At 47.5% G+C, this 16,751-nt stretch overlaps 7 protein-coding genes across 7 annotated transcripts in view; 4 read left to right on the top strand and 3 right to left on the bottom strand.

Moving 5' to 3' along the window:
• Positions 1 to 1,329: 1,329 nt before the first annotated feature.
• Pmar_PMAR028909 (hypothetical protein) lies at positions 1,330 to 2,374 on the bottom strand. Its single transcript, XM_002767815.1, has one exon. The coding sequence runs from the start codon at positions 1,815 to 1,817 to the stop codon at positions 1,458 to 1,460; it is 360 nt and encodes a 119-aa protein (XP_002767861.1). The 5' UTR covers positions 1,818 to 2,374; the 3' UTR covers positions 1,330 to 1,457.
• Positions 2,375 to 3,056: 682 nt separating this feature from the next.
• On the bottom strand, positions 3,057 to 4,578 carry Pmar_PMAR028908 (conserved hypothetical protein). The gene has a single exon (XM_002767814.1). It carries the CDS (start codon positions 4,533 to 4,535, stop codon positions 3,312 to 3,314), a length of 1,224 nt encoding a protein of 407 aa, XP_002767860.1. The 5' UTR covers positions 4,536 to 4,578; the 3' UTR covers positions 3,057 to 3,311.
• A 2,088-nt stretch (positions 4,579 to 6,666) lies between these two features.
• Pmar_PMAR028907 (hypothetical protein) lies at positions 6,667 to 10,193 on the bottom strand. The gene is made up of 19 exons (XM_002767813.1): positions 9,909 to 10,193; positions 9,686 to 9,844; positions 9,509 to 9,638; positions 9,312 to 9,401; positions 9,107 to 9,269; positions 8,962 to 9,055; positions 8,814 to 8,902; positions 8,574 to 8,667; positions 8,423 to 8,531; positions 8,265 to 8,371; positions 8,113 to 8,218; positions 7,820 to 8,006; positions 7,647 to 7,775; positions 7,516 to 7,588; positions 7,274 to 7,407; positions 7,105 to 7,205; positions 6,957 to 7,055; positions 6,801 to 6,870; positions 6,667 to 6,749 (listed from the first exon to the last, which is right to left on the bottom strand). The coding sequence occupies exons 1-19, from the start codon at positions 10,160 to 10,162 to the stop codon at positions 6,700 to 6,702; spliced, it is 2,238 nt and encodes a 745-aa protein (XP_002767859.1). The 5' UTR covers positions 10,163 to 10,193; the 3' UTR covers positions 6,667 to 6,699.
• Positions 10,194 to 10,448: 255 nt separating this feature from the next.
• Positions 10,449 to 11,455, top strand: Pmar_PMAR028906 (Protein gufA, putative). Its single transcript, XM_002767812.1, has 2 exons — positions 10,449 to 10,616; positions 10,660 to 11,455. The coding sequence occupies exons 1-2, from the start codon at positions 10,476 to 10,478 to the stop codon at positions 11,314 to 11,316; spliced, it is 798 nt and encodes a 265-aa protein (XP_002767858.1). The 5' UTR covers positions 10,449 to 10,475; the 3' UTR covers positions 11,317 to 11,455.
• A 449-nt stretch (positions 11,456 to 11,904) lies between these two features.
• Positions 11,905 to 12,383, top strand: Pmar_PMAR028905 (hypothetical protein; the record flags this gene model as incomplete). Its single annotated transcript, XM_002767811.1, has 2 exons — positions 11,905 to 12,163; positions 12,283 to 12,383. 2 exons carry the CDS (start codon positions 11,905 to 11,907, stop codon positions 12,381 to 12,383), a joined length of 360 nt encoding a protein of 119 aa, XP_002767857.1.
• Positions 12,384 to 14,511: 2,128 nt separating this feature from the next.
• Positions 14,512 to 15,393, top strand: Pmar_PMAR028904 (hypothetical protein; the record flags this gene model as incomplete). Its single annotated transcript, XM_002767810.1, has 1 exon — positions 14,512 to 15,393. One exon carries the CDS (start codon positions 14,512 to 14,514, stop codon positions 15,391 to 15,393), a length of 882 nt encoding a protein of 293 aa, XP_002767856.1.
• An 845-nt stretch (positions 15,394 to 16,238) lies between these two features.
• Positions 16,239 to 16,751, top strand: part of Pmar_PMAR028903 (conserved hypothetical protein) — a gene marked incomplete at both ends in the record, with an annotated part of 633 nt that continues 120 nt past the window's right edge. The window contains one exon of the mRNA XM_002767809.1: positions 16,239 to 16,751. Within this exon, the coding sequence (XP_002767855.1) occupies positions 16,239 to 16,751 (513 nt within the window).

Below are 16,751 nucleotides of genomic sequence, written 5' to 3'. Positions count from 1 at the left end.
AATGCTGCTCCTCTTGAGTTGTTCGAGTTGTCGGATGATTCTGGTGATTGGAACATCACTAGCAACTGACTCTCGTACGAACCACGTATATTAGCTAAACTTATGGATTGACGCATAGATCATCTATGATAGATGGCGCTCCGATCAGCGAACTGCCTACCAAACTTGTTTCCTGTTAGGCACTGCCAGGTGCATCTAGCACTTGGAGATCGTCTCCCGGTGCTAGTGATTCCCGATATTGTAGATGCAGACTCCATAAGTTTCCCAGCGGTCAACTCAACATCACGATGAGGCTTCTGATCCATCAACAAGTTGATAAACATCTGTATTATTCCATGCAGTATGTTAATGATGATTTAGAAAGTATCGTAACGACAAGTTGTCGTCGACAACTAATGAGATCATACAGGTCAGCTCCGCATGTCATTGCATCATTTTAGGCGCCTGGATAACCTTTTGCGTGCACTATGTATAGGCTTCAGAGGTCGAAGGAATCGCTTCTGTTCTTTTACTCTCTCGAAGTCTGCCACCAAGTCATCCACTACATGGCTCAGTCCGATAGCGTTCGCCATCTGAATAAGCTGCCGTATGGTTGCACTCTTCAGTACTCCTATCTCACGGCATATCATCTTTTTCCGATTCTCTCCACGGATCGCAGCAGATATCGCAGACTTCAGTTGTGCTCTCCCAGCCTCTCCTAGCTGAGGTACTCCATCACGCAACTTCGACTTCGGTTGCTTTCGAAGGGGTTTTTTAATCTTAAGACTACGTGGCTTCCACTGAGTTCCGTTGTGGATCATGGTATTACAAAGCTCCAGGCTGTCATCGTGACCATGAGACGGCGACTCCCTCACGTTACCTTCCGAGGAGAAGTCAATTAACGGCAATACACCCGTGAACATCAGAGTGCTCCTCGACGTAGCTGATGACGGAGTCCAGTCCCATGCATTAAAGAGAGGGTCGTTCCGGCTCAATTCAGAATCGCCAGATGCTGCCATTGTCGCCAAGTGTCCAATAGTCTGATCAAATTCTTCTGAGACCTGCATCATCTCTTCTTCTTCGTCCTCGGACTTATTGTCATGCCGCGAGTCAAGTATCAAAAGGTGGAGTTTTGTTGGTGACTCCATAGTGCGCAGTGCGAGGAAAGCTCGAGTGACCGAGGCAAGCGTGCGTGTACCTCGCGCGAGCCCGAGTAATCGATCTCAAGATAGTACCACCACCACCGCTATCGTCATATTCTTGGCAGAAGCTACCATCCTCTCCGGAGTGACTGACTCCCTCACTGTAGCGGATGTTCTCAGCATCGCCTTGAGCTGCAAGAAGGTCTACAATCGATTGAATCGTGATGGTTTACTTAAAGTCGGAAATGTCAGTCTAGGACTCGCACATTGCTGTCAGAGCATACTCTATTCCATTGACACGTCGAGTGTTCGGAGGGTGAGGATCTACCTGGATTACTATGTTGATAAGACTACGGAGGCAGAGTGTCTGATCGATGGCTTGGAACGGTTAACTCTCGTTTCGGAGCTCTTCTTGAAGTTCAATGCTAGACGGATGGGTTCCGCTGACCTTGCTATGAGCATCTCAACGATGTTCTCGGGTCTTACTAGGTTGGATCTCATTTGTAGTCCCAAGGATAACTCTATACAGCGGAGAGGTACATTGAAGGCGGAGTCGACTATGAAGTCACTGGATGCTTTGATGAAGAGAAATAAGCACTCTCTTCTCGTCCTCAATCTGCGTTGCGACCCCGATCTTCGAGTGCTATCCATTCCCCTGATGCCGAGGTTGAGTACTTTACACCTCCGGGGCCGCATAAGCAAGAGTGCTTGCCTCTCGATAGTCCGCAGTACTCATCTGGAGACCTTCTGCTATCTGCGTGAGGATACTGATCCAATTATCTGGGCCACTGATGATGTGGATCATGTCTTCCACTCGATGCCGTTGTCCACGTTCAGGTGCTTAACACTATCCTCAGTGAGGTCACCGGCGAATCTTCTTTGGTGTATGTCTCGTATGCTGGAGAATGCCGGCATATTGTGGTTAGTGAGGCCTACTAGTATAGACCTTGTAGACGGAGTCATCTATGGATCACAGATTATAATACTGAACATTGCTAAGTATAGCACGGCATGTGCAGCCCTACTGGACAAAATTTCCGTTGTTGATGACGTATTCTCCGTATTATGTCGTCTTTTCGAGGGTGTCCCGTATAATGCCGTAGGTAGACTATGGAGTTCAGACATGACTGAGAAGGATCGGGAAAGGTGGCGAGATGAGGTAATCCCAGTAATACGTCGAGCGATAGCAACACACAAGGCGGCAGCGAAGCTGGCATAATGTCAAGCTCCAGGATCTGGGTATTCCAACACCACCTTATCAACTTGTAATTTCACATTGTTTTTACTTTAGTAGCGGTTGAGTTGTCATAAGCAGTTAGGATAAGATACGGGTCCTCATGTGTAGAGGGGGCTCTCCCTGGCCATTAATGGGCGAGAGGCTTGAACTCAACACACAAGGGTGTACAAGCTCCTGTACAGGAGCTCAAAGTTGTTCACCAATTTCCGGAACTCCCTTTACTATCAAGGAAGGGAAATGCCAGGATTGTGGATGGGCAATGCACGCGTAAGATCCTTTTGGATAACAAAAAGGCGGCACAGCAATCGAGCAATAGGCCCTAATAGCCTTCTTCGGGAAATATGCGCAAGCTTCTTGATTCTTCTCGGGGAAGCTCCGTCACCAAGCTCGCCAAAGAAATGACGGCCTTCATGGGCCAATGTTAACGGGATCACCGGGTCATCAATATCGTACGGACTGACTCCAAGATCGACAGTCCAGAGCTCGATGATGTTACACACACAACGAGAAGCCAGCCTTTGGAGCTTCAACTGGAGCTGCTTCAGTCAAGCATGAGTAGCAAACGATGAAGATCATCTCGAAGTGAATAAATCGATTTTGGACAGTTTTGGGTCGATTCCCGGAGACCTGACACTAGTGCTGTTAACGACACAACATACCTCTTCATCCCGAGTATAATACTTACGGCCTAGACCAACGATACCAAGTTACGCGAGTACGGTTCAATACTCAAATAACGGGCGAAGGAAGAACGAGCCAGGACGGAAGAACTAAGCATCCGCATTTGTCTGCTTTAACATCTCTCGTCAAGAATTTGCCTCTTTCAACTACCGATATTGGCGAACTGCTATCAAACCGAGTGCAAATCGGCCTCCAAATTCGATAGAGTTAAAGTAGGGAAGACTGACGTTTTGTATACAATACAGCGGGATTTGCGATAAGCACCCTCAACCTTAACGAGTTCCCTCAGGGGCATCTTCAGCGATCACGGGAACATTGAACCTTACGCTTGCTGGCGACTTCATGATCCTCATCACCGGCGGCTTTGGTGGATAGTAAAAACCTGGAACCTTGACAAGATCAGAGTAGACAGCCTGACCCATGACTAAGAGAACAAAACCGAAGAGCTGGAGCCAAGACCATGTAGTCCACACTTCACCAAAGTTAGAGCCGGGAGCCACGAAATACTGGATGATCAGATCACATATCCAGATGACAGCAGTTCTAGTAGCTTCTAGCATTGTTCTATGTACTGCAGATAGTGCGTATGTGACCAACATTCCAGCCATGTTGTAGGTGAAAACCGAGACAACGTAAACACCAACCATTATCTGTAGATTCTTATTGTTCTCAATCATGACCATAGTATCCAAAGTATTTTCAGCGGACCCTTCATCCTTACCGGGGATAAAATACAACAATGGGAAAATGAAAATGAACAGAATGAGGGTACCCCAGACACCTTCCATACCAACAATATGGAACGGAGCGATAGTGAACCCTTTCAACAGCTTCTCCTCAGTGACGATTTGTAGAGATTGAATGACTTGCGAGGCAACAATCATAACCATACCGAATACCATCAGACCAGTACTAACATGTGACGTAGCGGAAGAACCGGACATGACATTGGCGATGCCTACCAAGCAAATGGCGACCACACACATGAAGACTCCGAACCAATGATAGCCGTGTAGTTTCCTACCAAGGAAAAGAACGGAAAAGATAGCGGAAAAAATGATCATAGACCCTCTCAACATCTGCCATACAGATGCCGAATTATACAACAATCCCACAAAGGACATAGTCGTGGCGATCAAATCAAAAGCGGCAGGGGCCAATATCAATAAACCAGCTCTCCAAAAGCTAGGAACATCCTTCCCACCAGAGTTCTGCCGCTGTTGATGTGGCTGCTCCAACAAGGCTTCATAAGCTTCACCACGGTGCCCCCTCGCTCTCATACGATCAATCAAGACGTCAATAAAGTGGATTACTAGAACGATAACCATACCCATGAACATGGTTAATGTTCCGAACCAGGGCTTCATAAAGTGCTTAACATCTCCATTGATACCGACCGAAGTCATTTCGAACTGCAGCTTAGTACACATAGTGTTGAGGGAGCCGAATATCAGAAGGCCCAGGATGTACAGAGTAGTCTTCCCACAAAAAGCCATAGTTACCTCAGAAGTAAAGAAGATATCCCACGAGGAAAGTGGTAAAAAACTGATCATCATATGCGAACTAGGTATCAATCAACGTCAACACAACCGCGAAATTATATACTCCTACCAAATCAAGTCCGAGCATGCCACAGCAGAAAGAGAAAGATACTACGGATCGAGAACGAACACCCATTATGCACACTCTCTATTGTACTCACCATCTCTTCAGGTGGATTAAGTGTTTACCCGCCCGATAAAGATCTACCCATTTCAATCAGCTTACCAATCCCATAGTTGTATGTATAAATAACTCTATGAAGATCCACATGAGATGCAGAAGGCGAATCATTCGGCGGCAAGTAGTTCTCTAACGCCATGTAATTGTGCTGGTGACAGTGTCACCGTGACATGACCATAGTGACGTGAGTTTACCGAACGAATCCAATGTTATCCATCTATGCCAGGAATCTCTCCTGGTTATGGTACAAGCAATGACGAAGACGACGTACATAAGTAGGGTGATAAGTACCTTGTAGTGCGCTCCAGTTCTGTCGTACTAGGCCTGTATGCTGCGTCGAGGTGGGGATTGCGGAATAGCAAGTGCGCAAGATCTACGACTTGCACCCATGTGGACAACACCACCCGAGTTGGGAAAATTCGACCCATGAAGATAATGATACAACGTAACGGTTGTTGGTCATTAGACCTTCTTAGGAAGGGTGAGATGCCACATTTGCTCGTCTCGTCACCCAAACGAAGAGGACCTTTTTGCTTGGTACAGGAATCAAGCCTTAGAGATAGATTGCCTCTCCAATGGGGGGACTAGAAAGGCCTCCTCTTGAGTGTGAAGGGTCGTCTTGGATATAACACCTGGAAAGTCCCCTGTGTCCAAGCCGTTGAGGCGACAAAGCAAGTTCCCCAAATACCGGGAGCATCCACGGTGTTAATGAGGATGATGTCACCCATTGTGTACCAATTGAGGCTCATGATGATGTTGGTAGTAGTAGAAGTTGCCGTTTTCGTGACATTGTCCTGTTATGGCACGTGTTGGTATATCGAACTTCCACCCATCGGATGCGAGAACACCTGCTAATAAGGATATGCTATGGAGGGAAGTAGGCATGTGTGATTGAAGTAGAAGTTCACATTTCCCCCACAGATATGTGATCGAGGCTGCTGGCCACATAGATACCATCCCCTTAGCGATGTGGGGGCAACAATCTATAATGCATACAGGTACAACACAAAACTATAGGAGGTTGCCGAGGTTGCTGCCAGGCACCCACTTATTGACTGCGGCCTAATGAGGAGTAGGAAACGCTTTAACAGACCCCACTCTACACCCCAGCAGACCAGGGGACAACGACAGGGCCTTGACGAGATTCGATTACTAGGGTTGGCTGGCATGACCAATAGTTCGTCGAAGAGAGTGAAGCAGTCCCCTTATGGTGAGACGTCGACTTCGTGGAACGATAATGTATTGTCTCGAAGCAGGAACATTCTATGATAGCTATATTAGAGCCGTGTGCCATACTTACGAAGGGGCTGCTGGGAAGGCAAGGTAACAACTTGGCAGCATTGACAAAGCTTTCCGGAACCTAGTCCGTATTACCATACAGGCACATATATGGACGAACAAGCATGTCCAACTATCATAGATCACTTACGAACAACAATGGGAAGTGAGATGATTATAGGTATCGAGGCAATACAAGTTCCATCTATGTTAGGTTATATTCAAACTCGAAATATTCACCTCAAGCATGATGAACACATGATGTTGATGTAATTACTGATCACGTTGTCCCCAGGAATTGGTTGTGGTGGTGTTCTGTTCCTAATATGAGAGATAACAATAATCCAGATATCAACCACAGGATACACACGACAATAACAAAATACAATATACAAATTAATGGCGACATGTGATGAAACAGATGGAGGCCTTTCACGAGTATGGGCTAGATGAGGGAGCAGCCTTCTCCTACACTTGGTATATCAACATCGAGCTGTACCTTGGCCAGCCTGAGATATCACCGTGATACCCTAGCTACTCGTAATAATATTATGAGGAGCTAGAGTAGTCGACCTCTTTGCTATAGTAGCATCCTATTGGGAAAGATTCAACACAACACGAGCTAGACATAGAGAAACCGATAGAGATGCAGCTGAGAACTCAGTTCTGAGCTTCAACAGGCTTATGCTTCACAGTGGTAAGTAGTGTACCTTAAAACACGCCACGTGCTGGTATAGGAGGAGTCGAAAGAGAAAACTCACGTTCTAGTTCCTTGTCAGTAACGAGATGGTTGATACGGATATCGACGCAAGTGTTTCGGACGGCGGCCACCTAAGACCCGCAATAATATTCTAGTATATTCCAGATGAATGGCTATAGGATTGCAAAACACCAATGAGCACTGCATGAGAACCCACCGCAAGTTTCCGAAGATCCTTATCTTGCTTCTTCAATGTGTGCCCCCGGATGCCGTTAACGTTGAGTCGGGCGACAACCATTGTGCCATCTTTACAGACCTACACTTTATCGAATGATGAACCAATTCGGATGGGGATGCCGAATGACCTTGAGCGCTTCACTCGTGCGGCGGAGTATTGCATCGTGTCTCTGACTGGGTATCTCTACTATGAGGAGATTTGCTTCAGTCAGATCATCAACAAGGACACCTGAATGGTGGATATAATTGGGCCGAATGATAGAATGAATGGTGGCGTGTCCAGTAATGCAGCAGTACCTCCAAAGCCCGACTCGATCGCGTCCTCTAGCTCAGATCTGTCCTTCTTCTTATCGCATACCATGTAGAATCGAGTGTCACGAGTTATTGACACAGCAAATCTCGTTGTTAGCTCATACAATCGAGCAACATACCTACATATAGCGCTCTCAGAATGACCGGCCGAGAGATCGACAACGGTTGATGATACACCTCCCCCTGCGTTGTGGTATCAGCTGAGAGGCCTACCGGTCACCACCTACCTGGCAGTCTGCGTTCTCCTCAGAAGCGAAGGATTCCATTCAGTACGGGGAACGATGGACCAACCGAAAGTACCTGGGGTGGGTCTAGCAGTATAACATACTGGCGCCATGACGGGGCTAGAGGCACTTACAGCATCTCGGCTTGCTACTGACAGGCCAGGGGTCGATACCGTCTATGAATTGGACTCCCGAGTAGACGCTTACGAACTTGGTAGGGCTCAACTTATCACAGACGACACCGTTTTTACCACAGTTCTCATCTGAGGATATAGGTAACCCTGCTCCGGGCAGTGCCGTATTATACCATTGCATATGTCCTTGGTGAGCTGTAATGAGTTGGGCGCGGCACAGGTCCTCACAGGTAACTGGTCCGATGCTAGGTCCGGCAAAGAGTGGGCACCAGCATCCTCTCTCAGGTGAGTGATGGGATACATCATGGATACAACTCTTCGCACTAACGGATCGCTATTGAGGAGGGATATAAGGGATGCCTGAGGAGAATACCCTTAGGAGTTTGTTTTTTGGAGGGTACTGCTCATCACTACTCTACAGATAATGTCATAGTCATAACCCATTCCGAGACACCATGAATACTACCAATTCGCTCTTATCATTGACAAGGACCAATGCGGCAGACTCAACCTGCACACAGCCCGAGGGAGAATTGCAGTCGATATCCGATATAGAGACGGGATAAGCGGATCTGACGCACGCCGATGTTCTATGAGTGACCTCTGCCCCCACATCACCTGACCAGTCTCCGCCACGCTGGATTGATAGACTTCATGCCTAGAATATACTCCGAAAGCCTCTTTGGGAGTGTAACAGTCTTATTACTACTCTGATCCATCAATACCTGTATCCAACAATTACCACTCAATTACGCATCACCACCACTAAAAGCTACCCTAATCACAACAGCTCCGGGAAACTCAGAGTCCCACTTCAAGTCAAACTTGCCAGAAGCGTCATAGACAATGGCTAGGTTATCCGGGGTAACGTTTTGAGGGGCATACCTATTCTAGGTCATCAAACCTTGAATAGGTGACCACCCTTACTGGATCAGCTCCACATCACCAAGAGCACCCTCCGACACGAGCTTTCGTGCCCTAACCGACTCCAAGAATATACGACACTTCCGACCAAGGCGACCTAGAGATAGAAAAAAAAATTATGATACCGTCAACTTGCTAGGGACAAAATGTTCCATTCAGGGGTCAAGCCGAGGCCTATGACTGTGTGCAGGGAGGCACAGGATGAGAGTACTATCGAACGAGCGAAGCTAATGGGGTTCTCACGCAGTTGCGAGTAAGTGAATGAGGAGGTGATGGCTGACCAAGAACTGCAGTCCGACGGCTTGAGAGAACCTCCTAGCTTCGACATATACCTACGCCACCATTATCCGTGGTTTCGTTAAGAGGCAAAGGCTATTGTGGAGGATACTACAAGAGTTGCATAAGGACCTCCCACACCTGCTTCCTCCACTCCTGCCCAGACTCCCCCTCTATCTGGTCCATTACCGCCATATCGGACTCTAGACCTGAACACCCAAGAGCCCTACTTCGTAGTGAGGTATTCGGGTGAGACCTACCTGCGAAGGCGTCGATCGTGGCTTTAGGATGGCAACATGGTGCAAGTACTGCTCCACGAACGGTCCAATCACCGTGTCCAGCATTAAGACACAACAGAGGGGCTATACCATTCACGGCAGCATCTGTACCATTACCACACAAGTGCTTAGCAATGAACAATACCTAGGGAGGAGGGTGCCATGCGGTAGATACACACAATACCACCTTAGGCTCCTTGATACCATCCTCTCTCATCTTCCTACACTGATAGTCTACTATATACCGTAAGTCAGTCGCAGTGATATCCGCTCTAACCTGAGCAATGTGATCAGAGGTATGCACCGAGTATAGTAAATGACAAAGATGGTTCACAAGCGGGGAAATACAGGTCCGAAGTTTTCGAAGATGATACCGAGTGGTACTCTTATTGTTTTTCCGACTCCACTCGACGCTGTGTCGGATTTATCGTCACAATCGTCATCATAGCAGGCTTGAGTAGCATCTTCACCATCATATCCACTAGTAATATTACGACAGTCTAATGCTAGGTGCCTATAGCAAAGGTAGTCACTCCTTCCACTCCCTACGGGGCTCATCACCTGCAGCCAGACATATCCGATATTATCCTCCCGAGCAATCCCTTCCCGGCTCCGAGCTCAAACAGCAAAGTATCCTCCCCAGGCTGGAATCTTTTGATAATAATCGAGACCAATGATTCTAGCTGGGGTAGATGAACAGTCAGCTTGCCATAGTTCTGCCTGAACCAATATGTCCTATTCCCCACAACCTGCGGTGAGGGCCTCGCCTACCGTGTGGGCTTACCAAGTTTGCCTGCCTGCCGAGCCAGTGATGTTATCGAAGACTTGGCGTACATCATCACTGTTAAAGCATGCAATAGTAGGTTCCATGAGGATATCATCAGAGCAGCAACGGTCGATGACCTCAAGATATGGTCTCAGACCGTCGGGAGTATAAACATGTCGGTTAGGCCCTATCGACCCTGTTCGAGGACGCTTCTGTGCATCTGATGTGGACGTAGGTTGGGTGGAGTTACTATCCACCGACGAACAACTCATATACTACTGGGCCTTGATCAACTACCACCAGTCAATGTTGCCTAAATCGAGTCCATTATTAGACAGTTTGCAATGTGAGCTACCCAACTAGTCAACACAAGAGCTACTATACCAGAGATACGAGAGGTAAACGATTCAACTATGACATAAGCTTCACCACGATGCTCACTTGGCTGTTCCTCTCTGCTGGTGCTGCTGAAGGGAATTTTTAATTCAGCGCTCGCCATGGAAATGTGCACAGTCGGGAGAGGTCGCGTGACGCGACCTACAGTAAGCATATGCATACGGTCCCAGCTATAACTTATCTCCCTCAATGACTCCTCCACACTATGATATGGAGTCGCCCAAATCAGCGTTGGACTTTCTTCTGTATTGCTGCCTAACAGCGGGTACCACTCTTATTGGTTCCTTTTCATTGGGTTTACTAGGGACTTTGAACGACAAGATATCAGGAGTAGTACTGTTATCCTGTGCTCTAGGTTTAACATTCTATTCAGGTATGTGTAGCAGTAGCCGCAGGTATGATGACTGGATGCAGTACAGTACTCATGTGCGAGGCCTACTCCACCAGTGCAAGCCTGCTTGTGATTATAGCTGGTGTGGCGCTTGGTGTGGGCTTGATGCTCATAGTAGATAGATTCTTCACTGCCAACCCTTTGGAGCATCTTGGGACATTAAAACGAGCCCGTGCTAGTCGAGCTGCAGTGGTATTATTGGGTATGATGGTCCACTCCCTAGGAGAGGGCCTCTGCCTCGGTTTGTCGTCAGCCTCGGACAAGTCCCACCTCGGTGGGCTCGTTTTCGGCTCTATAGCCATCCATAATATACCAGAAGGTGCTGCCCTATGTTTGGCATTCATCGCCAAGGGTATGAAGCCACTTGAGGGAGCAGTCTTTGCTCTCATTGCTAACCTCCCACAACCTATCTCAGCTCTACCAGCATATTTGCTCTCAAAACATGTACTATCGGTTACTCCCTCGTTAGTTGCAATGGGGTTGGCTGTCGCTGCGGGGTGTATGGGATATGCTGTAGTCATGGACATAGCTCCTGAGGCCTACCGCTTGCTGGGCAATGACCCTCTCAGAACTACAGCCCTAACAGGACTTTGCAGTGCTGTCGTTATCGCAGTAGACTTCTATGCTCACTTCGGTTGAATATAGTTCCTCATGAATAGCATCCCATTCATGTATCCTACATGTATCGAACCTGTAGACTGGGATTCCGGCTCCTATGGAGACTTGATGTGATGACATCTACACTAGTATAATTGCTTTAAATGTTGCTCTTAAGCCCGATGACAATTATTTACAAGCTAGTCGCGGCAAGGTATACTATGGCGTTGTGTTAGTTTGGCAATAGGTGCATAGCAGTGTCAGAGTTGGTGTTCGTGAGGTATAATGGGAGCAATATTTTCGATGGCGGGGTCCTTCCTGACTTCCTGTCTGGGATCTTTGACTGGCACATGCTGTGCTAAGGCATTGGGGCTCGGGACGTTGAGGCAGGATTCGGCACGGATAGGATATCTTATACTCAATCTCTACACCATAATACTGGCCCTCACTCTTGGATCATTATTTGGTAGTAATACCAACCTACAATGGTGGTTTGGCTACTTACCTGGAATAGGGGAATGTAAGAAGACTGATAATCGAGGTGAAGATGGTATCAGTGAGTGCTACAGTAACGCTATTATCCAGCGGTTAACATTCACCTATACTATTATGCATGTCACTATACTAGCAATGTGCACTTGTGGTGATGGAGTAGCACGGAAAGCCAACAATAGATTCTTCGTATTGAAGTTTGTGATGATACCAGTGGTAGCATTCGGCATGTGCTTCCTCCCTAATGATATGTTCCGATTCTTGTTTGTCACTCTGGTACCGGCAAGCTTCATCTATCTATTAATGCAACAGATCATGCTCATCGATCTGGCATACTCTTGGAACGAATCTTGGGTTCAGAATGCAGAGCTCGAGTACAGCAATAATGAGACGCTCAGTAAAGCCTGGTTCACGGCTATCATATTATCCTCGGTACTATGCTTAGTTTTCGGCATCTATTACTTCTACCTGGCTCTGGCACGATGCATGTGGTTTGTTGTAGTCCTCTTATTACAGATCGTCTGTATCATAGCCTCATTAACGGAGTATATCCCCCATGGGGCGCTGCTACCCTCGTCGGTCATATTCGCGTATTCTGCATGGCTATCAGCTCCTGATGCGGGTTTGCAAGGTGTCGTCGGATGGACACTCTACGCCTTTACTACGATATATGCCATGACCAAGGCTAAGGGCGATTCTTCAGTTGCTGGTAACAATTCCAGCCACCTCAGTGAATCATTGAGTAATGTTGATCAATCGGAACCACAAATACGTCAACGGGATCCCCCGGACAATGAAACAGCTAAGTCATTGTCCGTCCTCCATGTCTGTGGTACATTAATTGGGCTCTACTTAGCACCAGCTATATCAGGGGTCCTGCCCGACTGGCTCTGTTCATCAGCCGCGGTCACAGTCACTCTACTGTACGCATGGACTCTCGTAGCACCTCTCGTAGTAACAAGTAGGACTTTTTGATCACTAAGTCCTTGATGACGCCCTTGATCCACCGTATATGCCAGCATTCTCAATCAATACCGTTCGCCGAGTTTATCATAGTGGCGCCTCCGTGTGAGTCTGTCTCGTTGGGGCTTATCTATACTGTGGTCCATGACCGAGAATATATAGCTGTGTACTAGTATGGACCAGCGATCTTCAGCTCCGCCTGAAGCTACAATGAAGGGAGTAGCCAATAGGAAAAAGTGCTGGAAGGCTCGTGATGACTTCTTCCAGTGCCTCAATGATAATAACGAAGTGAGCTCTTATTCCCGCTCATCAGTAGCTGCCTCTCTATCAGGATGAGGAGAAGTGCCGAGAATCCAAGGAAGTTTTCCATTCGGATTGCCTACCGACTTGGTAAGATTTTGACAGAGAGTCAATCGTACAATTTGTGGGCATGGTGACTGGCTTGAGGTTAGTCTCCACTGGTTGAACTTACCTAATTCGCTTGTTGCCATATTCGAAGTATGTAGTGTGGGTGTTCATACAGTCGATAGACGGTGACTCAGTCTCTGGATGATCCCACGTCTTGTAAGCGGTATCTATCTCAGGGTCAAGCATTTCACATTACAGCGGCAGGTACGCTGACAACATGCATATTGAGGTGTTTAACGTTTCAGAAATGATTTAGAGCTCAGTGTTCGGGGATTCAATCTGTCTACTCTCAATACGTATAATATGGGGTTGATGGCCTGGTCTTCAATCATAGACCATGTTGAGTGATGAGAGCCAGCATGCTGTGGGTTACACTTTTCAGATTCCGAGACGTATGGTAACTTGGAGTCGACTCCATGATCAGGCTCTCATTCTGTCACCTGGGCTGGTCAATATCGTCCTCAACTTGCACTCTCTGCTATCAGCATGTTCGATAATATCGGGTTGGATATGCACACGAAGTAATAGATCGACGGATCATGGGGTTTTCGCAACTAGAGAATTACATGGCCGTCGCTACTGGATCCCGATTTGCTGGGTCTACAATTCTCAAGGTGGGTCTTAAACTACTTGCGACATTATTTCAAATCGGAGTCGACGCATGACCTCTGTAGAGGAGCGGTTCATCCAGTTTAATATTGGTTTTGCGACGACTGATCGAAATGCCTCCTCTGTTGGAGATGCGCCTTTTCTCACAAACATGACCCCCGCTGGCGAGCATAAGTAAAGCCCTTAGCCCTTTACACCAGTGTCACAGCTACGGCATCACTAGTGAACCATCGGTTGATGATCGTAAATAATCGCTAAACACAGGTAGTAGTCCGTATCACGTTAAGTGGATAAGGTTGTAGTGAAAGACACCCTTGAGTTACCTCTAGAAAGGCTCGGTCTTGAGCCAAAAACACCGCGAAATCTGCGGTGTCATATTAGCCGGATATTGAGCCCGCGGCGTAGGTTGCATGATATCTCACCAGGATGTATGTCTAGGAGTCGATATGAATGCGATCTCGACTTCGCCTTGAGGCCCAGGCGAGCGAAATGTCGATAAATGGTCCGTCACTCGGAGGTGACGTCGCGGACATTTCGATCTGTGCATCCAATGCCAAGCAGTGTTGCTTTGGCCACGTCTAGGATGACTCCTTACTCACCTTGAGAGCCACTTTCGACCCATACCAGTTTCATATCATAGCTAGTTCCGGGCCATGTGACCAGGTTCCAGGGCGTCGCATGAGACTGTACGCATGCGCAAGTCAGCTCACGTCACCTGCACGTGTGCATTTCGCTATCGTGGTTTTCATTATTCCCCTAGTGTTGATGGCTCGCCCTATTCTCATCGATGTTGGAATGGCCGAACAGCTTACAGCATTCGGGTTGCAGCAAGGTATCAAAAGCATACCATCTCGCTCGACGAGGAAGCGAAAAGCCAGAGCCAAGCTAGCTGCGAGAGTGAGAGATGAGCGCTTCAAAGCTGGACCATTTTGGTTCAAGCTGCTCATTTCTGAAGCAACCGCCGGCGTCATCATGGGTCACGGTGGCTCGACGCTCATCAGTCTGGAGAAAGAGACCTTGACGGCTATCAAGCTATCTCCCTATGGGTCATATTTCGCCAATTCTAACCTACGGGTGCTTATCGTAGCTGCTCCCAGTTTGGAGGCGATGAAGACTGTCGTTATGAAGATCGTCCACGACTACATACTGGCTGACACTGCCGTCCAGTCGGTTTACGTATGTCTTGGCAGTCCTACAGCTATAGAGCTAGCCCGAGCTGCTGACCCCAACATGTCAAGTGATGAACCTGTGTTGCAGCATGGAGAAGAAGCAGTTATAGAGGTTTCTATAGCAACTCATGGTGCTGATAGGAGTTTTACCTCCCTCGCTTGTGCGTCTATCGCTGTAGCTATACAAACTGATCGCTCACACTTGGCCAATACCGTAAGGCTCGTATATGACCCTTTGGCTATCCTTCGAGGAGATATTGATGCCATGGTGGATGCTCACTTCTGTAATATTGTTTTCGAGTGCAGCAACGCTTTACCACCAGCGTTGTTCACATGGCTTTCGAAGAACTGCCATGTGGAGGTCGGTATCGAACCAGTCCTTTCGGGTGAGAATGATACTCGTTTGGTCTGTATCCAGGGCACTTTGGATGGTGTCCATTCAGCACTACGCGCTATTGTACTCATGTCTTCTATTTGATTCCGACTCGATACATTTTTTCAACTTTTTTCAACTGCCGATGACCAAAGCATGCGACACTAGAAGAAGCGTGTTCTTTAAGTGATATAGTGGGCTTCCTGCCAGCTTATTTGTTATTATACGTCCGCGATTCCCGCCCCCCTGCGTCGTCGTCTTAATCTAAGATGATGAGTCGCTGGGTAACGTTTCTCGCGTGGAAATACGTCGTGGACTCGGCCACAGCTCCCACATTATGAATTGATTGGAATCATTGTCGGTACTCAACGGACCAAAGCGCCTGTTTCGGTTAACAACTCGTTGACTGATGATCTTGTTTGTTGCGTTAGTCGTTTAGAGTTCAGTCTTGTGATACTAGACTGGCGTCTCCTTAAGACCCCTATAGTTACCGTAGGGCAGAGATCAGCCCAGACAGTGACTTGAGTGACATTTAATGGGTGTGTTTCGCTGCGGGGAAACCCAGCTATCCAGCTCCGCCGTAATTGCAATAAACAACCTCAACAGACAGACGTAATTCATATTCGAACCTAACGAGTCGAAGGGATCGAGCGCTTCGAACACACGGCTGTAGTGAGGAATATGTGAATATTCTAAGCCTAATTAAGACAGGCAAAGGCAAAACCCGACCGGCAATATCCATTTCGCTGATGGTCATTCGTACTCATTTTCTCATCTTCCGAATTCCAGTAGTAGCTTTGCAGCAGATCAGAGTTTAAGTTTCCCCTGAGTGAGTGTGTCTCCCCGAATGTGTACAGATCTATCCTCGATACCAGTCTCTAGACCGCAATAGCGTGGTCTGCGTAAATAGACTCGTTATTCTTTGTAGTCCATGTGCTTATTCTCCATCGATGCTCACTCGTTTCCCAGTGATTCTATTTGCAACTTCAGCGCTTGCGGGAAGGGCTGGTCAGGAGCTGCTTACTATGGATGTGCCTTTGGACCACTTTTCACTTGTCGCCAAACAGCCAACTATCCCCTTACACTACTGGCTTGATACTGAGCATTACGATTCTGCTAAAGACCAGTGTGCTATTTTCTACATCATGGGTGGAGAGAGTCCGCTCCCTGAGTCGGGAGTGATCTATCCCTTCGTCTCGAAAAGGTTGGCTCGCGAACACAATGGTCTCGTCATTGAGAGTGAACACAGATTTTATGGAAGCTCGATACCACAATCCTACGAGGAGTCCTTACCGTATTTGTCGGTTGAGCAAAGTCTTATGGATCATGCTACAGTTCTGCGATATACTCTCGAAACGGTTGAGAATGCGAAGCGATGCCGTGTGATCGCTGTAGGTGGCAGCTATAGTGGTTTCTTGGCTCTTGCTTTCCGTCTGAGGTATCCTAAATTGGTATATGCTGCT

This window comes from Perkinsus marinus (assembly GCF_000006405.1).
Source record: "Perkinsus marinus ATCC 50983 genomic scaffold scf_1104296969826, whole genome shotgun sequence".
Taxonomy (NCBI): Eukaryota; Perkinsozoa; order Perkinsida; family Perkinsidae; genus Perkinsus; species Perkinsus marinus.
The sequence above is the reverse complement of the archived record's forward strand: the minus strand, read 5'-3'. Positions and strand labels throughout refer to the sequence as shown.